The sequence below is a fragment of the Eptatretus burgeri genome, chromosome 3 (genome assembly GCF_056783735.1).
Source record: "Eptatretus burgeri isolate ZD-2024b chromosome 3, Ebu_testis_v1, whole genome shotgun sequence".
Classification (NCBI taxonomy): Eukaryota; Metazoa; Chordata; class Myxini; order Myxiniformes; family Myxinidae; genus Eptatretus; species Eptatretus burgeri.
Window position 1 is genome coordinate 23,937,301 of NC_140963.1, and position 26,748 is coordinate 23,964,048.

The window sequence follows — 26,748 nt, forward strand, 5'->3', positions numbered from 1 at the left end:
CCACTTATGATGTCATTTCCCTGTGGTGTGGATGTGTTGGGCCCTGATGAAAGTCCTGGCTGTTCAGCTTCGATACGATAAAGAGTTTCATCTTGACAGGCCCCACGTTCAACACTGTCATGAAGCCATCGTATGGTTACACATGCTATGTTCCACTTGTTTGCAAACTCGTACTTCGTACCTGCAAATGTCAAAACAGAATACAAGCATCGTACCTCAAAATGTTAATGAAAACCAAGATACTCTTTTTGAACTCTTTGAAAAGTACCAATTTCGACAATCAAAGTTTATTGTAAGGTTACATGTATGTATGGCCAATACATTTTCAACATAACACCTTCAGTATTCATAATAAAATTATTGGCCATCTACATACATCAAAATACCTATATAAATACAAGTTTCACGATTGTGTCTGAACAGAGTAAACCACATAACCACAGCACATATAATACTGAATGATACCTCACTTAAGAGCTCTTAGTTCTGTCAGTGCATGTGGAGGTCAAGAAAATATTGATATTCACGCAATTTAGAGTTATGAGCATTTTTGTGCCGAAGTTGCGCACGTCTCGATCGCCCACACAGGCGGTGTATAAGCTCAGAGTCACTGGTTCGCATAACTACCAGAAGTAAAATAAAAACAATATAATCACAAACAATTGTCAATTCCATCCAATGTATAATTACCTTTTTGTCGATTTACCTCACTGGGACAAGTAAGCAGTCTTAACACTTAAACAATTCACCAACCACAACAGCCCGGTAGAACCGGGTTATCTGCTAGTTCAATATAAAACTAGAAATATAAAGAGATCCTATTTAATTTGAATAAAACACCAGTCTTTTTCTCCATTATCAAGGCTCATGTTAGAGCTTTTACATTTGAAGGATCCAAAGTAAGAAAAGAAAAATGTACATTTCAAAAAAGTTGAACAAGAAAAATTAAAGACAGCCCCTTGGGACATTACATTAAGAAGCAAAATTAGTGCATATCGAGAAATTCAACAAATGAGAGCTGACACCCTCCTGGGCTGACCACAAGAAGGTATTTTGGTTTTTTTAAGTTACAAGTATTACTCATATACAGTGAAAGCTCTGAAATCCAAAATTCCAAAATATCCCAAGATCCACACAAAATTCGAACTTAAAAAAAAAAAAATTGTGTCATTTGCTTAATACCAATTCATCTGCTGGTGTGATGGCCACATTCAAGGAGTTCACCATCAAGATCTGCATTTGCGCAGTTGCACGTGAATGGGACTCGGTGACACAACCAACATTAAAAAATGCATGGCATAACTTGTGGCCACTTACCACGTTCGATGACACTGAGCAACCTGAAGACTTTGAAGGTTTTAAACTTTCAAGTGAGAATGTTGACGCAGCAGAATTGATATGTTATGCAAAGCAGAAATCAACAATAAAGTGGCCAAGGATCTACTTGAAGATGGCATTGTGGAGTGGATGAATTGTGACAGTGAAGCACCTGTGGTCTGCCAGGTGATGGATGAAGGAGATTGTTGACATGGTTATTAACCCCAATGAAGAAAACAATAACGTCAGTGAAAGTGACAGTGAAGAAAAAAAAAGCAGAAGATGACCATTGATAAGGGAATAAGACTTGGAGAATGGTTTCTAAGCTTTTTGCAGAGGATGAAGGTTCTCTCTCAACAAGATAAAATTAATATACACAACCGGTCAAAAGTTTTGTAACACCCCCATTTTTCAAGTTTTTACTAAAATTTAAGCAGTTTAATGTTTCAATGTACTCTGAAATTAAAGCAAAGAACAAATAAACAATTGCAGATAAAAAAGAAATCATGAAATCGTTTTCTTGAACAAAATTTAATCTAAATTTTTGACTCATCAAAGTAGCCAACTTTTGCAGATATACCAGCCGAACATACTCGTGGCATTCTTTCCACAATGGAAATCAAATATTGTTCGGAAAGTTCTTCCCAACACTGTTGCAGAAGTTCCCACAAATGTGTTGCACTTGAAGGTTGCTTTGCTTTCACCTTCTGTCCAGTTCATCCCAAACCAGCTTGATGGGGTTCAAGTCTGGAGACTGTGCTGGCCATTCCATGATTTGAAGCCTACCATCTTGTTCTTTTCTTCTAAGGTAGTTCTGACACAGCCTGGAAGTACGTTTTGGGTCGTTATCTTGCTGTAGGATGAACACCTGACCAACTAGGTGCATAGACCAGAGGGTATTGCATGGCGCTGCAAAATGCTGCAGTGGCCCTTTTGGTTCAGGGTGCCAGTCACTCTGTGCAAGTTGCTGATTCTGGATCCAGCAAAAGAGCCCCAGATCATCACGCTTCATCCTCCATGTTTGACAGTTGGTGTCACACACTGAGGAACCATCCTTTCTCCTACTCGATGGCATACTAAAACCATGCGTGATGAACCGAAGACTTCAAATTTTGATTCATCGGTCCAGAAGACCTTCTTCCAGTTTACAGTAGTCCACTGGCAGTGCTTCATGGCCCAGGCAAGCCTCTTTTCCTTATTTTGCCATCTTAGCAATGGCTTTCTTACTGCCACTTGACCTGTCAAACCTGCAGCTCGAAGTCTTCTCTTCGCAATTGAAACTGAGACTTTTTTACTTCGACCAGTGTTAAGCTGTGCTTGAAGCTGCTGTCCTCTGAGCCACCTATCATGCAAGCTGTTGACTCGCAGGAACTTGTCTTCTGAGTATGTTGTGGCTTTGGGTCTGCCAGACCTCTTCCTGTCAGAGTTTCATCCAGTTTCCAAGTGCCTTTTGATGGTGTAGCAAACTGTACTCACTGACACCTTGGCTTCTTTGCAATTTTTCCAATGGAAAGACCAACACTTTTAAGGGTTATAATGGTATGTCTGTCTTCCTTTGTTAATTGTCTTTTTCTCACCATTATGATAGCAATATACTACTTCCTGCAGTGCAATATTGTCCAAATAATGCTTCAGAAGGTATAGCAACACCCTCTGTTCCAACACTGCTTTATGCAGACAAAGGGTTTGTAACTGATCAACAAAAGTTGGGACACCTGTCAGAATTGTTTGCATCAACTTTCAAAACTCAATTTACTTCCATTGCTGCAGAACAGCTGCAGTTGCGAACCCATTACTTGTTCCCTCAAAAGGGCCCTTTTTCACAACTCTGAAATTTGCATTATTTTTCAGTTTTTGGTAACCTAAACTTTTTTTTAACCACTGGCACTTCAATACTTAGCTTTGTACCATTTCAGGTTATTCACTGGACTTGAACTGCTTAAATTTCAGTAAAAACTGGAAAAATGGATGTGTTCTAAAACTTTTGACCGGTCGTGTATACCTTACCAACGAGAAATGAATGAAGGAGAAATCGACCTTTATGAAATAAATTATCTTCAGGAAATGTTTAAGAGGGCAACATGGCATTGTAAACAAACTAAGTGGCAGTTCAACCTCTTCACAAAGCTGATGTGTCCTCTTCTCTTCTCTTCTCTCCCTACCCCTCATTCCTCCCCATATTCCTTATTTGTCCAACTCTCCCTTTATTTTGTCCTTCAACCCTCTTCTCAACCGTACGAGGTGTGTTCAAAAAGTATCCAACCTTAATTTTTCGTGCGTAAACATATGAAGCTAGGGAGGCGTGGTTTGGTGCACGTATGTAGGCGATCCTAATCCGTATGCGTGAATATTTTCCCGCCTGCAGAAGCTGTCAGTCGTCGACAGACCGCCGATGAGTGAGGAAGTGTAAGTGAGCACCATCGGATTTTCGTTTTTGACAAAATGACGGATCACTGTGGTCTCATCGCCAGTGATCACTGTGTTGAAGAAGTTGTGATCGCTGTTCACAGTCTCCAGCATGTCCTGTGCGATCTACAAACGGAGTTGCTTCTGCTCGATCGTTAGCAGCTTTGGCACGAACTTCGCTGAGATTATCTTTAAGCCCAAATCCTCAGTCACAATGGAATGAACGGATCCAATGATGACGCCCGCCTCGTCTGCAAGTTCTCTGATCGTGATTCGACGATCCTGCATCAGTAGGGTCCTCACTTGGTCAATGACGATCTCATTTCGGGATGTTGAGGGCCTACCAGAACGTGCTTCACTTTCCACTGATGTGCGGCCATCTTTGAAGCGGTTGTACCACTCTTTTATATGTGTGGTGCCCATTGCTTCGTTCCCGAAGGCTTGTTGAATCTTGCGGATCGTTTCCAATTGGGAATCGCCAAGCTTTACACAAAATTTGATGCAGTAGCGTTGTTCAAGTTTTTCCGTCATTTTGTCAAAAACGAAAATCCGACGGCGCTCACTTACACTTCCTCACTCATCGGCGGTTTGTCGGCGACCGACAGCTTCTGCAGGCGGGAAAATATTCACGCATACGGATTAGGATCGCCTACATACGTGCACCAAACCGCACATCCCCAGCTTCATTTGTTTACGCACGAAAAATTAAGGTTGGATACTTTTTGAACACACCTCGTATTCCCTTTTTGCTGTTGGCATTTCCCCCTCTCTCTACTTTTCCTTTTATTATGTTGCATCTTGGTCCATTCAGTGTTACAGCTCTTCCATGAGCAATGACTTCATATCCCCAAAAAAAATTAAATCAATAAAGTTTCACATTCCAAAATTCGAAAAATTCTGTAATCCGAATACTGTTTGGTCCCAAGGAACTTGGATTTGAGATTGAGAGTTTTCACTGTATGTATAATGTGTCAATTGAAACTGAGACTTCCTTACTTATCTGCAAGGCCATCCATCAGTGTACAAAACATTAGGAACACCTGCTGTTTCCATGAAATAGCAGATTAAATTTGTTTGTGTCTAACTGCAATCAATACAACATCAATTTTTAGCAATTTTGCAACACTTGAGGATATGCACCCCAAAAATTGAATTAAACCTCCTCCATGCTTGTTTGCTTCAAGCAAGACGACAAGTTCAAGTTTTTTGTCATCTCACATACTGTCTTTTATTAGATATAAATACTGTTACTGAAAATTTGACATCTGTCCAAAGTACCTTTGACCATTGTTCCAGAGTTAAATTTGTGTTATTGTGCATATTTTAGCCGTTTCATCTTATTCCCTTTCTTGAGAGCATGGAATGCAGCATTTTGAATCATGCTTAGCGGTGGGTAAATTGGTTAATGAGAAGCATTATATTGAGGGGGGTTAAAGTGAAATGAACATGTGCTTTGTGAAATGTTAGGTCAGAGTAAGGATGCTCCCCCATCATACCACTTTGATGTCTGCAGCCACTGAGTAACAAGAGTGGGGTAATTGGACTTTGAGTGGACCCATTGTGACCAAAATCGTTTGTGTATGGGCAGGCACCCCACCTCCCCCAATTACGCTAATCCGCTGGAGAGCCATGAAAGGCCATGCGACCTCATTGTTTTCATTGTCACTGTATGTGCCTTGATCTTCCTCCCGGGAGATAATTTAGTTTCAATGGTGGAAATTGTGGATCCGGGAGGAATAGCTTAGCTTAAAAGTGTGTAGCGGGAAAGGAGCTATGGATGAGACATTCAGAATAAATTAAGTTAGGGCTGAAATCAGACACCCTACCTGCTGTTACTCCACACTCCTGCCACCACCGACAACATCAACTGCTGCCTGCTCCTTCCATCTGCCGGCCACACCGGCCGTTCAACTCACCTGGTCAGTTTGCTTGTCAACATTGCCATCTGCTGTGCCATTTTTGCCGTGAGCAATGCCACCTGCGGGCCTGTTGCTCACCTGCTGTTTTACTTGTTTATGGCCCATAAATCCGGAAGACCCTACTGTTTCAACAAATAGGCCAAGTTTCTCACTTGTTGGGCCACAAGGGCCATAAGGGCCATTTGTTTTCCTGTGTTGGGCCATATGGGCTGAAGACGCACACTGCGAGTGGCCATGTGCTCCTTTGTGCACTTTTTGTGGACCCTCCAGACTGAAGAACATCTGTTGTGGACATTGATTAGGCCTAAGGGAGGAATGAGTGCTGAGAAGGCCCTGTGGTCACCGAGGATACTTGTCATGACAGGACCCAGAACCCTAATAGACAATGTTGGGGGAGGGGTTTGATACCGGGTAGGAGGGGCCAGAGACTTCATAGACTTCAACAGACTCTTCGGAGAAAGAAGAAGATATACCCTCCTGGTACATCCACCCTTTTCCTAACCACCTATTCGTTTAAATTGCATCCATATTTAGTGCTTTATAAATTTCTCGCTTAGTGAGTACATGAGTTGCCTGAGCGGAGCGATGTATTAGACTAGGAATGGACACTTTGTGAATTTTGTTGTAGATGGGGAATTTTCAGACAAGGGTGGGATGTTGTCCTGTATGATAAATGGGTCATTCTCGGGAGTACCCCCTCTTTCAAGAGCAGACTCGGAGAGTCTGAAGGAGGAAGATGTGGATAGTGTTGTGGAAATGCCTCCGAGGGGGTAATAAATGCTTAATATAGTGTAGTTATTTCCTTAATGAGCATTTAGAATAAGCATAAAAGTAATTAAATGTGATATTAGATATGCATCGCCATAATGTCGACACGTCTCCCCTCCCTTATTGTGTGTCTCAAATTCTCAACCCAATTGACCCCTTATTTGACATTTCTACCCTCTTCTCAGTCTTGAATGTTCTTTTTAGCATTGTGGCACGATCTTGGTGGGAAAAGATATTGCGGCCCCAAGTCCCTCCAAGGCATGCCATCACTAGCAGCAGGGGGTGGTCCTTGCGTCCGTAAACTGCCCCCCTCAGCCAATTGTGAAAGAGAAAGGTGGGGCGCGGCACATCACGTATGATGTATGTGGCTGAGGAGAGAAAGGTGCGTGGCGTCAGAACAACGATGCAAATGCTTAGGAAAATTCCAGTATCGAGATTGGAGAGGCTTTGGTAAATCTGCAGAGCTGCGACGTGACGCCACGCCCCCAATCCAGCCCGCCACGCCTCCCATGCCACACTTCACGTCTGGCTCTTCACAAAAGTGCGCCACTTTTGACGACCGCATTTCCAACTGCCGGACACCACATGGTATGTGTCAGATTGTGATTCTCTCTGTCCATCTCCTGTGGAGTGTATGATGGGCTCAGAGAAGGCTTAAATAATTAAGGTTCCCATTCATTCGTTGGTTTGTGGTCACATATCGGTTAGAGGGTAAGGGGTTTTATTATTTGACAAGTCTAAAGCCCATCAAAAATGACGGGTTGGAACAGTTTCCTGAACGGTGCAGTTGTGTGAGCGTGCAAAAGTTTGAAGCCTGGGCTAAGTTAGTGTCAAGTGTGCTTGTACATGTTGCTGTATTTGAGCCAGGGGAGAAACTGCTGAAATATATCTGAGTCCTTCATGACATCTTTGTTCCTTTCACATTTTTTTTCCAGTTCTCTTCATTCATTCTAATTCTTGCTTTTTCTTCTCTTTCATCGCTTTTACTCTGTTTTCATTTCTTTCTTTATCTATCTCTCAAAGGAGAAGTTAATTATTGCAGAAATTTTTATGTGAGGCTCACTTGGCTGCGGGTTTGAGGGTTGTGGAGTAGCGGCTGAAAGCTGAATCCTATCCAGGTTCCTCCTGATGACTCCATCTTTGCTCTTTACTTCTTCGGGTTCCTTCTCGGTCTTCCGTTTCATTACATCTTCTTTATTTAATAAACATCACACGTATGTAAATGAACACTCGTTTTACTCTGTGCGCGTTACACATCACGTGCAGCGAATTTCATTTCCCTGCGCCTTGTATTTATTCTTACTTTATAAACGCTTCTGTATACCGCCAATGAGGCAGTCCACATTGCAAGTCACAATCTACATTTCCAAAAGAAGAGACGTAATTACCTGCACTTTTAAATGGAAAATGTTTTTCCAAGTTTTTTTTTTTTTTAATCCTGAAAAAATATAGACCGAAGTGAACACACAGTCGTGTTAAAAGATTGGCCTTTTAAAACTCTTCTTAAGTCGTCCTTTTGAAGGGGGACCGACATCACACAAAGAAATACACAAACACACATTGTGTCAAAGGGCGGAGGAGCTCCTTGTGAGCCAACGGCCATCCATATCTAGTGCCCAACTGTGTCTGCGGACGTCCTCCTGCAGTTGGGTTACTTCTTATTAGGAGGTTGGTGGCAGGATTTGCACTCCGGCCACCGTAAAACCCTTCATTCCGCAAAACGCAAAAACGCAAAAAAAATCTGAAAACCCACTCCGTGGGAGTACCACCTGCGCAGCTTCCCTTCGCAGGGCAGCTCACCGGATGACGGGATTGGGGCAAAGCCTTCGGGACCCCCAATCTTTGATGATAGGAGGGAAACCATGGGGTAACATCCCTGGGTCAGATTGCGGGAGAGTGTGTCGGAGTGGTGCTGAGGTGTCGTCCACCAGACGGCGGTCTCCTTGGGTTAACCTGAGGCGGTCCCTTCGGGTGGGTGCCTGGAATGTCCTATCCCTAAGAGAGGATTATCACCTGTCTCTGTTATCATCTGAGCTCAAGCGTTTGGACATCGGGATTGCAGCTCTCCCTGAGGTTCGGAGACCGGATTGCGGCGAGATAATGGTGGCTGGTTACACCTACTATTTGTCTGGTCGCTCTGATGGTTACCATACCCAAGGAGTTGCTGCAGCTGTGTCCAATAAGCTGACCCCAATGATAATTGAGGTAACACCGGTCAACGAGCGTATTATGAGATTAAGGATTCGTCACTCCTTAGGTGTCATTTCCCTGGTCTCTGTTTATGCTCCGACTGAGGCGAGTGATCTCACCGTGAAGGATGCATTCTTCGCCACACTCGAGTCTGTGGTTGATCAGTGCCCCAGACGAGATACACTTCTAGTCTTGGGGGATTTCAATGCATCGACTGTAACTGATAGGGATGGTTATGAGGTGTGTGTTGTTCCCCATGGGTCAGGAACTATGAACCAGAATAGCACTAAGTTCCTTGACTTTGCAAGAAGTCATGGACTTAGGGTGGCTGGTTCATGGTTTCAGCGCCCACAAGCTCATCGCTGGACTTGGTATTCCAACGCTGGCGGTGTGGCAAAGGAGATTGACCATGTCCTCATTGACGGTCGTTGGAGGATGATCCAGAACTGCAGGGTCTACCGGAGTGCTCAGTTCCTCAATACTGACCACAGGCTTGTTGTAGCAACTCCAAAGCTGCACCTTAAATCCTGGAGAATGGTACCATCCCAGGGTAGGCTGGATGTTGCCAAGCTCAGGGATGAGAGAGTAACTGAGGAGTTTGCGAACAGGCTGAGTGGACACTTGGGGGGTCTGGGTGCTTTGGGGGGTCCTGAAGAGTTGTGGAGCGCCTTCAAGACCACCGTCCTTGATGTTGCCGGTGGATGCCTTGGAGCTCACCGCAGGGCAAAGAAGAATTTTGTCTCTCAAGGGACACTGGATACCATTGACCAGAGTCGCAGGGCCAGGCTGAATGGCAGAGCTGAGCTGTTCAGGGAGCTGAGGCGTAAAACTGTACGTGCACTGAGGGTGGACAAGGAGGCCTATGTGCGAGGAATCTGTGAGGGGGTAGAGCATCACCTGCGGACAAGTGATTCTCGTCCCGTTTACAGGGGAATTCGCGCATTACGTTCATCCAAGCCCATCCTTCGGAGCACTGTAGTTCGAGCGGAAAGTGGTGGGCTCTTGACAGAGGAGTCTGAAGTGAAGGCCCGCTGGGCCGGTTACTTTGAGCGGTTGTACCAGGCTGATCCCCCAGCTGTCGAGTTGGACGTCAAAGGTGTTGCAATCCCTGTTGTTGACCCTCGAATCAACTGTGGTCCACCTTCGCTTGTGGAAACACGGGCTGCGGTGAACCAGTTGAAACGGGGCAAAGCTCCAGGGATCTGTGGCATCCATGCTGAACTTCTCAAGGCTGGTGGAAATGCTGCACTCGTGTCGTTGCATGCAGTTTTGTGCTCTGCCTGGAACACAGGCATCATCCCAACTGACTGGAAGAGGGGCCTTGTTGTCCCTCTCTGGAAAGGGAAGGGTGATCGCCAAGACTGCAACAACTACCGAGGGGTGACGCTGCTCTCAGTGCCGGGCAAGGTCTTTGCTCGGATAATTCTTGATAGGGTTCGCCACCATCTGCTTGAGCACCAGCGTCCAGAGCAGTCAGGCTTTACACCAAAGAGGTCAACGATTGACCATATCCTTGCACTTCGTGTCCTCACCGAATGCAGACGAGAGTTTCGGCAGGGGCTGCTTGCAGCCTATGTTGATCTCTGTAAAGCGTTCGATTCAGCGAATCGGGATGTCCTCTGGAGGATTCTTGGTCTTCGTGGGGTGCCACCAAAACTGATCGATCTGATGTCTGCAGTCTACTCTGGTACTGAGAGTGCTGTGAAGTGTGGTGGTACCATCTCTGACTTATTTCCAGTTGTTACTGGAGTTCGTCAGGGATGTGTACTTGCCCCGACACTTTTCAGCACTTGTATGGACTGGATTTTAGGGAGGATGTTGGAGAGATCAAGTTGCGGTGCATCGTTTGGCAATGTCAAGATCTCGGACCTTGATTTTGCAGATGATGCAGTCATCTTTGCGGAGACTTTAGACATCCTCTTGGGGGCTCTCGACGTGCTGAATGAGGAGTCGGAGCCGTTGGGATTACGGGTTTCTTGGGTCAAAACGAAGATCCAGACTTTCAGTGACATCTTGGATGCTGCTGTCCTGTCTGTGTCTGTTTGTGGTGAGGATGTTGAGGTCGTGGAGAGATTCACTTACCTTGGCAGTGATATTCATGTCTCTGCTGGCTGCGAGTCAGAGGTCAATAGACGTCTGGGTCGGGCCTGGGGAGTCATGGATTCACTGGATCATGGGGTGTGGCGCTGCCGGTACCTGTGCGGGCGGACAAAAGTCCGAGTCTTCAGGTCCTTGGTACTTCCAGTCTTGCTCTATGCGTGCGAGACTTGGACTCTGACCAAGGATCTGAGACAGAGACTTAATTCCTTTGGCACCAGGTCCGAAGAATCCTTGGCTATCGCTGGTCGGATTTTGTGTCCAACGAGCGGTTGCTGAGAGAGACTCGTATGAGATTTGTCACCTGCATAGTCTGTGAGCGTCAGTTGCGGCTGTATGGACATGTGGCTCGTTTTCCTGACGCTGATCCTGCTCACCAGATTCTCTCAGCGAGGGAGTCTCATGAGTGGAGGAGGCCAGTGGGCCGACCACGTGCCTCATGGTTGCAGCAGGTTGACCATCATCTCAAGGAGATGGGGATGGGACTGGCATCTGCCTGGGGGATGGCCAGACGGGGGCCCCTGGAGTACCGGCGGAAAGTGGACGCAGCGACGCGCTGTTCTGGCACATGCTCCCATACCTGACCTGACATTGTGTTTGAAATTGTATGTCAGTGTGACTGTTTTTTGTGATTACTCCTTCTGTTCCCGGCCATGTCATTATTGTTTTCAAATACACTTGGTCTCAGGTGAATTCTGATTGTCCTGGTGGCTTCATTTGGTGGTTCTAGTAAATCCAGTTCAGGGTTGATTGGTCGTGGTCTCCGTACTACTGAACAAGATCGCCTCAAGTGACGCAGGCTCGCTCAGCCCAGATCAGATCAATCACGTGATCACCTATCGGCATAGGGTTTGGCAGGCTCTGCGGTTCCACGAGTACAGTAACAGGTCAAAGGCGACGATCAGACTTGGAACCGTTGAATAAACTGACCTCTACGATCGCTTTGACACGACTCGCCGGATTCGAAGCATGCAACTGAGATGTGTCCGACGACTGGAATATGCATGTGTGATTGGTGGAACACAAAATTTTGACAACAGATGATACCTCAGATGCATACCGCCACATTGTTGGAGGGCAGTTGGATAATATCTTCAGAAAAGCCTTGACAATATAACCTTCAGGGTATCTGTGCACAGCGCTGCACACATTTTGTTTCTCTTTTCTCCTGTTTCTAGATCCACCATCTTGAAGCTGTTCAATCCCCCTCTTTCCTACATGGCTTGAAGCAGGTAGTGCATTACCTTCTCATGCGTCATCGGCCATCTCCTCGCCTTCATCCTTGCTGGCAGTCTTTTCTACCACCATTAACCCGACCAAATCCAACCTTCATATTTACAGCTTATTGCATCATGCCGTCCTCTGTTTCTCCTCTGATATAATTTGTTCATTCCATTGATCGTTATAGCCAAATGCAGCCCCACTGGCATTACATTGCCTTTTATGATCTGTCAGGTAGGTCCTCGCTCTCTCATGAGCCAGGATTTTGCATCGAAAATAACCAATCAGCTTGCCTTGTTATTTGTGGCATTTGTCACTTTCTCCTCCCCACCACCTTTCTCTCAATTCCCATTTACAAACATTAAGGACCGGGAGTCAGTTACGCACTCAGCCCACAGGAATGTACCATTTTCCAGGGATTGCAGTTGTAAAGATGATGCAATTCCCCATGTCAGTTTGGGTAATAATTTTTGAATTTGGCCAAGGTGCCAGCAAGACCTCACTTAATATTTGTCCAAAGACATTGTGTTATTCTTAGTGTTCACTAACCAATGCCAGCAGCGTCCTACCTCTGTTAAGTGTGGGGAGTCTACATGTCCTACATGTCACGCCGTCGTGTCCGTGCCGTGTACATGTCACGCCGTCGTGTCCGTGCCGTGTACATGACACGCCGTCGTGTCCGTGCCGTGTACATGTCACGCCGTCGTGTCCGTGCCGTGTACACGTCACGCCGTCGTGTCCGTGCCGTGTACACGTCACGCCGTCGTGTCCGTGCCGTGTACACGTCACGCCGTCGTGTCCGTGCCGTGTACACGTCACGCCGTCGTGTCCGTGCCGTGTACACGTCACGCCGTCGTGTCCGTGCCGTGTACACGTCACGCCGTCGTGTCCGTGCCGTGTACATTCAAAAATTCAAAATCCTTCTGTCAGAGCTGTGTCGTGTTCTGCCTCATTCTGTCTGACCAATATTTCTTTTCTAAAGGGAACTCAAACACAACAAAACATTTTCTGAAAAACATTGAAAATCATTAATCATGGACTAATTTGAAGGGGAAATTTTAAAATATTTTTGCCAATCACAAAGTGTCTAAAACAAACTCCAAGAGTGTCAATTTTCAATTTTCCCCAGTGGCATCACACCTGGAACCCACTTTGCTTCTCTATGTAAGCCACCAATTGGATCAGTGTATTTCAAGCTCAGATTCAGATACTGATTCCACAATAATCAGCAACTCTGAAGGTTCTCAGTAGGTTGAGACTGATCAGTGAGATTTTGAAGAAACTATTGCAGACAAAACTAGAGGGGGAGCACTCAGGAGAGTGCAAAACCTCTGCCGCCAATACTGCTGGGTCACTCAAGTGAACCTTTTCTCTTATTCATTAAATATGATGTCAACAGTGCTGAGTTATAGTTGTTTTCTCCAACATTTTTTTTTGGGGGGGGGGGGGGTTGGAAATCACTAAAAACATGTAAAAATGCAAAAAAAAAAAAAAAAAAAAAATCAAAAAAAAAATCGCAATTTTGTTGAAAAAAAAAGTTTAAAATTTTTTTTTTCTCCAACAATTTTTTTTGGGGGGGGGGTTGGAAATCACTTAAAACATGTAAAAATGCAAATAAAATTTTTTTCTCAAACAATTTTTTGGGGGGGGGGGGGGTTGGAAATCACTTAAAATATGTGGAAATGCAAAAAAAAAAATTTTTTTTTATAACACTTTTTTTGGGGGGGGGGTAACAATTTTTTGAGGGGGTCAGAAATCACTTAAAACATGTAGAAATGCAAAAAATTCTATTTTTTTGTGGGGGGTAACAATTTTTTTTGGGGGGGGGATTGGAAATCACTTAAAACATGTAGAAATGTTAAAAAAATTCTCTAACTTTTTGGGGGGTAACAATTTTTTTTGGGGGGTTGGAAATCACTTAAAACATGTAGAAATGCAAAACAAAAGTTTCTCTATTTTTTGGGGGGGGGGGTAAAAAAAATTTTGGGGGGGGGTTGGAAATCACTTAAAACATGTCGAAATGCAAAAAAAAATAATTTTTTTTCTCTAACAATTTTTTTTTGGGGGGGGGGGGACCAAGTCCAAAATTTGATGGCAATTTAATGATCACTGGACCATACCTAACACCCCACCAAGTTTCGTCGAAATCCGTTGAGGAGTTTTTTCCGTAATACTGTTCACAACCAAACAAACAAACAAACAAACAAACAAACAGAAAGGGGTGAAAACAGTAACCTCCATCCATCTTCGAAGATGGCGGAGATTAATTAGTGATGGAAGTGCTTTTTATGGAACGAACGAGGGAGCTGTATCATTTTGAGCCTTGTGCGAGCGATTCAGACAAGGATGGCAACAATGGAAGTGTAAGTGAAGATGAAAACGCCGGTCACATATTCACTACAGATTGTTAGGTTTTGTTGTTCCGTTTACAAGGGACTTTGTATAAATTCATAAATCAGTTATAGTACTCCAGCAGAAATAGCCATCATTGTCCAACAGCTGACACCACCGACAAAATTGGCGACAAATGCTTTGTCCCACCGTCGCAGGCTGCACCAGGTGTCCTGTATGTTACGGCATTGTCCTGTTTCATACTCTTCCGGGACGACATTTGTGTCTGTGGTTGTGCCATGTCGTGTCCGTGCTGTGTCGTGTCGATGTCCCACCGTTGTGTCCGCATTGTGTTTGTGCTGAGTCGTGCCACATTGCGTGTCCGTGCTGTATCGATAAACATGCCGTGTCCACCATGATGTCCGTATCGTGTTTGTGCTGCGTCATGCCGCGTTGATGCCCCACTACCATGCCGGTGTCCGTGCCGTGCTGATGTCACGCCGTCGTGTCCGTGCCGTGCTGATGTCACGCCGTCGTGTCCGTGCAGTGCTGATGTCACGCCGTCGTGTCCGTGCCGTGCTGATGTCACGCCGTCGTGTCCGTGCCGTGCTGATGTCACGCCGTCGTGTCCGTGCCGTGCTGATGTCACGCCGTCGTGTCCGTGCCGTGCTGATGTCACGCCGTCGTGTCCGTGCCGTGCTGATGTCACGCCGTCGTGTCCGTGCCGTGCTGATGTCACGCCGTCGTGTCCGTGCCGTGCTGATGTCACGCCGTCGTGTCCGTGCCGTGCTGATGTCACGCCGTCGTGTCCGTGCCGTGCTGATGTCACGCCGTCGTGTCCGTGCCATGTACATGTCACGCCGTCGTGTCCGTGCCATGTACATGTCACGCAGTCGTGTCCATGTCACGCCGTCGTGTCCGTGCTGTGTACATGTCACGCCGTCGTGTCCGTGCCGTGTAATGTCACGCCGTCGTGTCCGTGCCGTGTACATGTCACGCCGTCGTGTCCGTGCCGTGTACATGTCACGCCGTTGTGTCCGTGCCGTGCACATGTCACGCCGTCGTGTTCGTGCCGTGTACATGTCACGCCGTCATGTCCGTGCCGTGTACATGTCACGCCGTCGTGTCCATGCCGTGTACAAGTCATGCTGTGTCGATGTCCCGCCCCAGTGGTGGGGGGGGGAGTGGTGTTGGGGGTATAAGGGGGAATGTGTGGTGACGGTGGGTATTGCAAGGGTGATGGATGATTGTGGGGGAGGATTGTGGAGAAGGGGTGTGGGGTGGTTGTGGATATAGTTCAGGTGATCGTGAGGGTTGTGGCGATTGTAGGGGGATGTGTAGGGGGTGGTGCTGGGGAGGAGGTGGGGTATATGGTGGTGGTGGGTATTGTTCGGGTGATGGTTGATGAGAGATTGTGGGGGGATGGTGAAGGTGGGGAGGGGGGTGAGGGGGGTTGGTAGATATTGTTAGGGTAATGGTTGATGCGGATTGTGGAGGTGGGGTGTTGGATGGTGGTGGGTATTGTAGAGATGATGGTTGATGGGGGATTGTGGAGGGGGAAGTGGTGCTGGGTTGGGGTAGTCGTGAGGGGAGGGGGTGGAGGACCCTGAAAGTTTTAGCTTCCTCGGTCAAATGCTCTTGGAGAAGTACATGATACATACATCCTGTTGTGGCCAAAAATATTGGCATCCTTGCACTTTTTTCAAATAATGCACCATTTCTTCGAGAAAATTGTTGAAATTAAAAAAAACTTTTGGTATCCACATATGTATTTCTTTGGTTTGCAGCAGAACAAAAGCTGAAAAAAAAATCACTAAATCTCAGCTTATTCCACACAAAAATCCAAAAATGGCCTAGACAATATTATTAGCAACTTTTAGCCCCAAGTTGTAAAAAATAATTAGATTTCAAGCAGGTGATTCTCTTTTACTATGGAATTGAACTCACCTGTGGTGAGTCGCAGGTGCTTACATTATAAAAATCACTCATTTCAACCAGTTTGAATGGAGAAAAGAAGTCATTCTGTTGTTTTGTGTCACTGTGTGTACCACAATGAGCATGGAGAAAACAAAGAAAACTAGAGAATTGTCTGAGGATGTCAGATACAATATTGTAGCCAAGCATGGACAATCTCAAGGCTACAAGACCATCTCCAGAGACCTTGATGTTCCTGTGTCCACCGTATGTTCCTGTGTCGACTATAAATAGCTGGTGGTACGCGATGTCACCAGGAAGTTTCAGGCCAATGGTACTGCAGCCAACCTCCCTGGTGTGGCCGCAAAAGAAAACCTGATCGAAGATTGCAGTGAAGGATTGTTCGAATGGTGGAGAGAAAGCACCTTGAACAACTGCCAAACAGATTGAAGCTGACCTTCAGACACAAGGTACGACAATTTCAACTCACACCATCCATCACCAACTCAGTGAAAGGGGGTTCTTTGGTAGGAGACCCAGGAGGACCCCACTACTGAGAGAGGGAGAAATAAGAAAGCCAGACTGGAGTTTTCCAAAACACACCTGAAAAAAACCCAAAATTCTTCTGGGAGAATGTCCTGTGGACAGATGAGACCAAATTAGAGCTTTTTGGTAAAGCTCATCATCTCGATGTTTACAGAAATGAAAATGAAGCCTTCAAAGAAAAGAACACCTTCCCTAGTCAAACATAGAGGAGGTTCAGTGATATTTTGGGGTTGCTGTGCTGCCTCTGGCACTGGGTGCCTTGAATGTGTGTGCATGGCATCGTGAAATCAGGAGAAGACCAAGGCATTTTGAAGCGCAATGTTCAACCCAGTGTCAGAAAGCTGGGTCTCCGTCGAAGGTCATGGGCCTTGTAGCAGGACAATGACCCCAAACACTTCAAAAAGCACCCATGAATGGCTCATAACAAAACGCTGGACTGTTCTGAAGTGGCCAGCAATGAGCCCAGATATAAATCCCATTGAACACCTGTGAGGAGATCTGAAAACAACAGTTGGAAGAAGGCACCCTTCAAATCTGGGAGAACTGGAGCAGTTTGTACAATAGGAGTGGGCCAAACTACCAGTAGAGAGGTGGAGGAAGCTCATTCATGGCTATAGGAAGTGCTTGACTGCAGTTATTTTGTCCAAAGTCTGTTACCAAATATTAAGTTGAGGGTGTGAATTATTTTGTCAATGCCATTTCTTTTTATTTCCTGATTTAAAAGGATATATTAAGTTCTGAATAAAAAAAAGCAAAGGTTCTGTATTATTAACAGTGAAATAAAGAATTGTGGAGACCAAATACTTTTGTCAATTTCAACTTATTTTTAGAGAAAATTGTGAGTTATTTGAAAAAAAGGGCAAGGGAGCCAATATTTTTTAGCCACGACTGCACTTTCTCTCGATTATAAATAGCTGGTGGTTCATTTGATTTGAAGAAATTGGTGATGAGATTGATCGCCGGGCAGGCCAACACAGGTGTTTGATTCACCGCTCAAATCGCCCATGTAATGTGCTGGTCGCTCTGTCGGGGATAGTGTTACAGTTTGAAGTGATGGCTGCTGGTTCTGCTTAATCATGGGGATGGCATCCTCTCTCAATCGTGGCAGATAACCATAAGATAAAGCCATCTCTGTTGTTTCACAACAGTGCTCTGTAAAATGTTCCAAGCACAAAACCGAACATTTTGTCGGTCCGATTTACACTCGGGTACTTCGGACAAACCTCATCCAATTTCTGGCAAACCTTGGATCTTCCGGTCATTGGTGTATTATGAAACCATCTTGATTTGTTTTACTGCAACCAAGGACACATCGACTCGGCAAATTTGTGGAAAATTGAAAATTATTTGCAGTTTGAATTAAATCGTACCGCGATGCAACCCGGAGACTATACAAATCTGGTGGTCGACTTCCAGGGGTGATGTCACGATGAAGCGTGAAGAATAAGATTTTGACTTTTAATCGCAAACTTACCTACTTTATAAATTGGAAATCAGAAAAAGACATCACATTATTTTGTAGGGTATCAAGGGATAGATTAGCATCAAGGTGGTCTGAGCGTTTGGGTTCCCCTTTAAGGAAAAATTAAAATGGGATGATAAATATTGAAAAAAACGAAACAGTACTGTACTCTCTGGATACTTTGTAAATAAACCCCTTTTCCATTATACGGAACGTTTTCCTGTTTTCATGCCTTCCTGCATGAACACCGACACGTACAGCTTCATTTTGGTGACCCTTGGGGGAAACATAGCTAGCGCAATATCAACGGAACACCGTGTAATAATTTAAACACAGTTTCGGTTATTCGCGGGGGTCCTCGACCCTTGGCACGGATGGTCTGTGTTAACAGAACTGTCTGATACGACAGTACATAATACGACTTCAAAATTGAGAAACTTTGGGCTTTGAAGATTGCGATGAAGCAAGTTCAAGTCTCAAAATCATAAAGGAGGTGAGATTTCTTTTCCCATAAACTTTCTGGTGGAATTAAAGATGAACTTGTTAAACCATCTCCTCTGGGTAATTTTGTCTTGCACCTTGGATTTAAGTGACTAAAACCACACAGTAAAAAGATGGCGTAACCACACATTGCCGAACACAAGTCGTGAAGAATTTACTATTCAATCTCAATGAAATATAACATCCACCTTTTGCTGCATGTGCAATGAGGTGGGTGCACTCGTTCATCTTGAGCTCCCCTGAGTAAATTCCTCCATTATCCATGGCAATGTTGCGCACTTGACTTCGTTCTTCGCTCGAAAGTCCCGTAACACACACCACGCAGCCATTTAGCGGAGGGCATGCATATTGTGCCAATGAGTCATCGATGCTACATACCACCCTACACCATCATAAGAAAGTGAGGAGGGAGAGAGAGAGAGAAAGAGAGAAGACAAAACCTTAGAATAAAGCATACTGCAGTCAGTGCAAGAGAAGATGATGGTATAAGGAACAATGCAGCAAACATGACATGTTGTGATAAATATCATGTTAGTGAATCAGCCAATCAGCAATCAAATCTTTTGAAAAGCACAACCTTGAGAAAAAGGTCAATTTTACAATCAACAAAAACTTAATGCATGGTTAACTAGAAGGGCACTCAGCGGAGCACATACCTCCGCCACGTAATGCCTGATCCACGAGAACATATCGGACCAATACATTTTTGAAATATCATTCCATACAATACTATATCGTTTTTGGCCCTATTTCTCTGGTGTCAGGTCAAGCCAGATTGTGTCAGGTCAGGCCAGATTAGATCTGTGACTTGCTACAGGTATCATGTAAACCTGTACTAACGTGTTCCATGGTCGGGTTGTCGGTGACTAAACCGTCTCCCCCACCAGGTTTTTTGGTGAGGAGGGTGTTTAGATATGGACACCCAGCAGGATGAAAAACAAAACCTGTCAAAGGGCGGAGGAGCTCCTTGTGAGTGAGCAGCCATCCATATCTAGTGCCCAACTGTGTATGTGGACGTCCTCTTGCAGTTGGGTTACTTCTTATTAGGAGGTTGGTAGCAGGATTTGCACTCCGGCCACCGTAAAAACCCTTCATTCCGCAAAACACAAAAACGCAAAGAAATCTGAAAACCCACTCCGTGGGAAAACCCTCCTGTGCAGTTTCCCTTCGAAGGGCAGATCACCGGATGACAGGATTGGGCAAAGCCTTTGGGACCCCCTATCTTTGATGATAAGAGGGAAACCATGGGGTAACATTCCCGGGTCAGATTGCGCGAGTGTGTCGGAGTGGTGCTGAGGTGTCGTCCACCAGACGGCGGTCTCCTTGGGTTAACCTGAGTCGGTCCCTTCGGGTGGGTGCCTGGAATGTCCTATCCCTAAGAGAGGATTATCACCTGTCTCTGTTATCATCTGAGCTCAAGCGTTTGGACATCGGTATTGCAGCTCTCTCTCTGAGGTTCGGAGATCGGATTGCGGTGAGATCATGGTGAGTGGTTACACCTACCATTGGTCTGCTCGCTCTGATGGTTACCATGCCCAAGAAGTTGCTGTAGCTGTGTCCAATAAGCAGACTCCAATGAAAATTGAGGTAACACCGGTCAACGAGCGTATTGTTAGTTACGGATCTGGAAACCATATGCATTCAAACATATAGATGTCCCAAAAGTCAGTTATTCCGTTAAGTACATGTGAGACAGGTCCCTTCCTTTTGTCTCGTGGGAGAATCAAAGGTGTGTGTTGCGATGTCCTTTTAGGTAAGTTATTACATCAAACGACCATCCAACAAATCCTCAAACGATCATCCAACAACCAACCACGGTACCTTCCAGCATTTGCAACCCTCGTCTCACTGGCCACACCATACAGGGAAAAAAAACGTCCAGTCCGCCGTTCCTTTGTGCTTCAACAAACGTTCCTTTTCAACGTTGGATCTTCCCCTTGATGAGTTAGGGTTTGGCAGTTCCGCTCGACAGCACCCGAACCGGAGTTGGTAGTTGGTCGTTGGAACTCTACCGCAGTCAGTAGAGTGACCCGGTTCGAGCAAGATGTGCCGAGGGCGTGGTTCTCGGTAGACGACACCGCGTAGTTAATTAGGTAAATTGGTTCGAGACAAAAAGACCCTACGCTACGCGGTGGATGTATTGGTGTCCACGATCGGTTCAGCGACCCGCCACCTCACGGAGTTAACCGAGAGGGACGGCCAACAATTCCGTAGAGTCCAGTGGGAATCGACGTAACTTTCCCCACATAGTGGTCGTTCTCGCCACCAGAACCCCGGCCCTCAACAGTATTATGAGACTAAGGATTCATCACTCCTTAGGTGTCATTTCCCTGGTCTCTGTTTACACTCCGACTGAGGTGAGTGATCTCACTGTGAAGGATACATTCTACGCCACACTCGAGTCTGTGGTTGTTCAGTGCCTCAGACGAGATACACTTCTAGTCTTGGCGGATTTCAATGCATCGACTGCAACTGAAAGGGATGGTTATGAGACATGTGTTGGACCCCATGGGTCTGGAACTGTGAACCTGAATAGCACTAATTTCCTTGACTATGCAAGAAGTCATGGATTTAGGGTGGCCGGTTCATGGTCTCAGCGCCCACAAGCTCATCGCTGGACTTGGTATTCCAACGCTGGCGGTGTGGCAAAGGAGATTGACTATGTCCTCGTTGATGGTCGCTGGAGGAAGATCCAGAACTGCAGGGTCCACTGGAGTGCTCAATTCCTCAATACTGATCACCGGCTTGTTGTCAGACCTCTGAAATTGCACCTTAAATGCAGGAGAATGATACCATCCCAGCCGAGGCTGTATGTTGGCAAGCTCAAGGATGAGAGGGTAGCTGAGGAGTTTGCGAACAAGCTGAGTGGAGATTTGGGGGGGTCTGGGTGCTTTGGGAGGTCCTGAAGAGTTGTGGAGTGCCTTCCAGAACACCGCCTTGATGTTGCCGGTGGATGCCTTGGAACTCATCGTATGGCAAAGAAGAATTTTTTCTCTCAAGGGACACTGGATACCATTGACCAGAGTCACAGGGCCAGGCTGAATGGCAGAGCTGAGCTGTTCAGGGAGCTGAGGCATAAAACTGTACGTGCGCTATGGGTGGACAAGGAAGCCTATGTGCAAGGAATCTGTGAGGGGCTAGAGCATCACCTATGGTCAAGTGATCCTCATCCTGCTTACAGGGGAATTCGCGCATTGCGTTCAGCCAAGCCCATCCCTCGGTGTACTGCAGTTCAAGTAGAGGGTAGTAGGCTCTCGACAGAGGAGTCTGAAGTGAAGGCCGGCTGGGCCAGTTACTTTGAGCGGTTGTACCAGGCTGATCCACTTGCTGTCGAGTTGGACGTCAGGGGTGTTGCAATTCCTGGTGCTGACCCTTCAATCAACTGCGGTCCACCTTCGCTTGTGGAAACACAGGCTGCGGTGAACCGGTTGAAATGGGTAAAGCTCCAGGGATCTGTGGCATCCATGCTGAACTTCTCAAGACTGGTGGAAATGCTGCACTCGTGTCATTGCATTGAGTTCTGTGCTCTGCCTGGAACACAGGCATCATCCCAACTGACTGGAAGAGGGGCCTTGTTGTCCCTCTCTGGAAAGGGAAGGGTGATCGCCAAGACTGCAACAACTACCGAGGGGCGATGCTGCTCTTAGTGCCGGGCAAGATCTTTGCTCGGATAATTCTTGATAGGGTTCGCCACCATCTGCTTGAGCACCAGCGTCCAGAGCAGTCAGGCTTTACACCAAAGAGGTCAACGATTGACCATATCCTTGCTCTTCGGGTTCTCACCGAATGCAGACGAGAGTTTCGGCAGGGGCTGCTTGCAGCTCATGTTGATCTCTGTAAAGTGTTCGATTCAGTGAATCGGGATGTCCTCTGGTGGATTCTTGGCCTTCATGGGGTGCTACCAAAACTGATCGATCTGATGTCTGAACTCTACTATGGTACTGAGAGTGCTGTGAGATGTGGTGGCACCATCTCTGACTTATTTCCATTTGTTACTGGAGTTTGTCAGGGGTGTGTACTGGCCCCCACACTTTTCATCACTTGTACGGACTGGATTATAGGGAGGATGTCAGAGAGATCAAGCTGCGGTGCATCGTTTGGGAATGTCAAGATCTGACCTTGATTTTGCAGATGATGCAGTCATCTTTGCGGAGACTTTAGATATCCTTTTGGAGGCCCTCGAGGTGCTGAATGAGGAGTCGGAGCCGCTGGTATTACGGGTTTCCTGGGTCAAAAATAAGATCCAGGCTTTCAATGACACAATGACATCTTGGATGCTGCTGTCCTGTCTGTGCCTGTTTGTAGTGAGGATGTTGAGGTCATGGAGAGATTCACTTACCTTGGCAGCGATATTCCTGTCGCTGCTGGCTGTGAGTCAGAGGTGAACAGATGCCTGGGTTGAGCCTGGGGAGTCATGGATTCACTGGATAATGCGGTGTGGCGCTGCCGGTACCTGTGCGGAAGGACGAAAGTCCAAGTCTTCAGGTCCTTGGGGCTTCCAGTCTTGCTCTATGGATGTGAGACTTGGACTCTGACCAAGGATCTGAGATGGAGACTCAATTCCTTTGGTACCAGGTCTCTTCGGAGAATCCTTGGCTATTGCTGGTCGGACTCTGTGTCCAACGAGCGGTTACTGAGAGAGACTCAAATGAGATTTGTTACCTGCATAGTCCGTGAGCGTCAGCTGCGGCTGTACAGACATGTGGCTCATTTTCCTGACGCTGATCCTGCTCACCAGATTCTCTCAGCGAGGGAGTCTCGTGAGTGGAGGAGGCCAATGGGCTGAACATGTGCCTCGTGGTTGCAGCAGGTCGATCGGCATCTCAAGGAGATTGGCATCTGCCTGGGGGATGGCCAGACGGAGGCCCCTGGAGTACCGGTGGAAAGTAGACAGCGACGTGCTGCTCTGTCGCATGCTCCCATACCTGACCTCTCTGGTGAAGAATCACTTTAAAAACTAAATAATTATAGTTTCCAGCAGGCCCGTAGCCAGGGCTCAGTATTAAGGGGGGCATATGAACTGGATGGGGGGGGCACAATTATTATATTTAATATTTTTGATAACCCGGTATATGATTGTATTCATGCAGCATTGACATCTATACTGAGGTTGCCGTCGCATATTAACCAAATTGATCTCAGCTAGATTTAATATGTTCCGATGTTTTTGGCCTAAAATTATTCGAATGCAGAAGAGCCGCAACAAACTGGCACATTCACAATGCAGATATTCAATGATTAGACAATTAGCACCAATTCAGGTGAACTTATACAAGGTGTTGTGAAGAATTGGCATAAGAAAATTAATATACCAGAGATACAATGACTAAACGGGGGAGGTTGGCACCAGAATCAGTGCACTTTGAAATAAGATACAGTGGGCTATGACCTGCGATCATCACGTTAAACTACCAACAGCAAATACGACCAGCCAGAAGATACCACAAGGTCCGCATTTAAAGCAGTCAATTACACAGAGGGAAGGTTATGCACAAAGCACCAAACACAACATTTAACTTAAACATCAGAAGTACAAAGCAGCCGACCACGGCGGGTGCTGACCACAACCACACTGCAACCACAACCACACACTCATCACCAGCAGTCACACACACAATCTGAACTCCTCGTATCGTTTTTATACCGCTGTACTCGCTGTCAGAAGAGCTGCAGGCGACGTGTCTCGGTGTGGAATCTTGTGAGGACCTTCTCCTTCCATTCATTCAGGCATTTACGTGTGAGGTCTCTCTCGAAGGCCAGCTGTACCAGTTGTGCCTTACGTGCATGGCGCATGGACCGTCGATGGTCAGTGAAGACATTCCTCAATGTTGAGAATGAGTTTTCACACATGGCAGTGGACACACCAAATGTTCGTCCAAGTCTCATAGCAGTCACTACACTTGGCTTCCAGCGTTTTGTGGTATGTTGAGAGGAGTTTTTGTGTTGTCCATCTCTCGTTTGGCTGCTTTTCTGTCTGTGAGCGAATAAACTGCTCTGCAACCACACACTCTGTTTCATTGATGGTTGACTTTGTTAATGTCATGATGTGCTGGAGCAAGTGGGGATCCAAAAACGTGCCATTTTCAGGATTCGAGGCAACAAGTGAACAGGCGAGTTGTGTGTTGCGCTCACTGAAGCGCTGAGCGATCTCTCCAAGCAGTGTCAATTGCGCTGTAAAAAAACCCTCTGCAGTTCCGTCTTGTCATTGTCGTTGTTTTGTCCTGTAGTCTACAAAACTACAAACTGTTCTAAGTTCTTATGCATTGTGGGTCTCCGTTTTGGTGGTGCAGGTGTAGAAGTGCGAGCATCGTTGGCCTTGTTCCACAGATCAGTGAACTCATCCTCAGAGCAGAGTTTCTTCACGCATTCTGTAGCACTCGCCACCAGTTCCAACCCCGTTAGCAAGTCCATGTCCTCTGCCTGCAAGCGTCTGTTAGGGCCATTTAACAACATCAGCAGTTTTTGTACAAAGATAGCAATGAACATGAAGGCAGGCCCAGAGACTTCCCGCAAAAGCACAATAGCCTCCATCCTCATCTCTGCACCGTAGGCGCGCTCTGCATCAATCTCCGACAGTAAGGATGTGATATCCTTAAAAGATCCTATGATCACAGACACGGTGGCTAAATGTCCCGTCCACCTTTTGATCAAGAAGTCGTTTTAACTGCTCACCTTTATACTGTGCAGCAACAGTGGGCTTTCTGAAGAATTTGTACAGGAAATAACAAACCTCGAGGAAATCAGTGACAGCTTTCTCTGCTGCCAGGGCATGGATAACTACCAGATGGAGTTGGTGATTTAAGCAGTGCACATAGGGGATTTCTCTTTCCAATATCTCTTGCAACAGCTTTTGCACCCCATCGTGCTTACCAGCCATTACCGAAGCCCCGTCGTACACCTGACTTAATATTTTTGATGTGTCAAGTCCTGTTTTTGTCAGCTCTGCAATTATTAGGTCTGTCAATGTTTTTGCATCTCCAGCGTCGGCTGTAGCTAATGTGAGTAGACGCTCTGTTGCTTCATTTGATGCCGATACAAAGCGAATGATGATTGATATGTTCTCACATTCAGTGGGGTCCCTCGTCCCATCCACCTTGATTGTAAACCACGATGTGCCTACTTCTTCCACGATGGCATCCGTCACAACATTACTCAATGTGCAGATCAGTTCATTCTGCATTTCCGGACTAGTATAGCTTGCGTTTCGTGGGATATGCTTTATTATTTCGGCTTGCTCGGTGTCTTTTTTGAGCGTGTAGTTTGAAAGCGAGAGGAAGAGCCCACGGTGCCCGTCTGACATATCTTCAAAATTATCAAGGCTCCCTCAAAAGGTATCTGATTTTCGGCGACAAATCCCACAACATCTATAAGAGCAGACACATAGTACTGGTTTCTATTTAGCTGGTCAGCATTGAGGAGTGTGGAAATCTCCTCACCACAATCGATGCACCTCTCATTCTCCTTCCACCTCAAAACAAGTTAAATGTTCCTTTGAAGTTGCGCGTTTGTGAAACCCCCTGTCTTTCTCAACGGCATGTTTCCAATTCCGGTAGTCTCGCACTGTGAAAGTAGAGTCCACTGGGCCGCGTGCGGTGTTAAACTTCCAACATGGATCGCAGAATGCTGCATCTGTCTGCACACTGTATTCCAGCCATTCATTAGTCTGGTACCACGAGGACACAAACGAGCGACTCTTGTTCTGCAACAGATGGCCAGGGTACCGCTGTAGAACAACTTGATTCGGTCTCTCACTTCCAAGATCATCGGGAAGCGGCTTGACAGTCACACCTGATCCCGAGGCCACCGCCGAGCGTGGAAACTCGGCTGTCTGCACTGGGGCTACAGCTGCAGGGCTGACGTTGCTGGCTTGGCCAGGTTGGCCAGCTTCTGTCGGTATTTCATCGACATGATCGTCTTTTCCTCCTCCTCCTCCTCCTCCAACTCCTCCCACAACATGTCTTTCATCATCTTCTTTATTTTTGTCGGTTGCATTTTTTCCTTTTCTGAGCAATTTTCGTAGATCCATCATCCACGTCTTTTTCTCCTGCTGCAAGCTCGTGCTCCGTGATTCGTCCC

At 46.2% G+C, this 26,748-nt stretch overlaps 1 protein-coding gene across 6 annotated transcripts in view; it reads right to left on the reverse strand.

Annotated features, from left to right (window-relative positions):
- TOPBP1 (DNA topoisomerase II binding protein 1) overlaps positions 1 to 26,748 on the reverse strand; it is a 252,201-nt gene that overhangs the window by 189,725 nt on the left and 35,728 nt on the right. For all 6 annotated transcript variants that reach the window (XR_015055948.1, XM_085872708.1, XM_085872711.1 and 3 more), the window contains exons 7-8: positions 18,861 to 19,054; positions 2 to 181 (exon numbers count right to left, since the gene is read on the reverse strand). Coding sequence is in view for 5 of the 6 variants with exons in the window: in XM_085872708.1 (XP_085728834.1) it covers positions 2 to 181; positions 18,861 to 19,054 (374 nt within the window). In the remaining variant the exon portion in view is untranslated. The remainder of the gene's footprint in view (position 1; positions 182 to 18,860; positions 19,055 to 26,748) is intronic.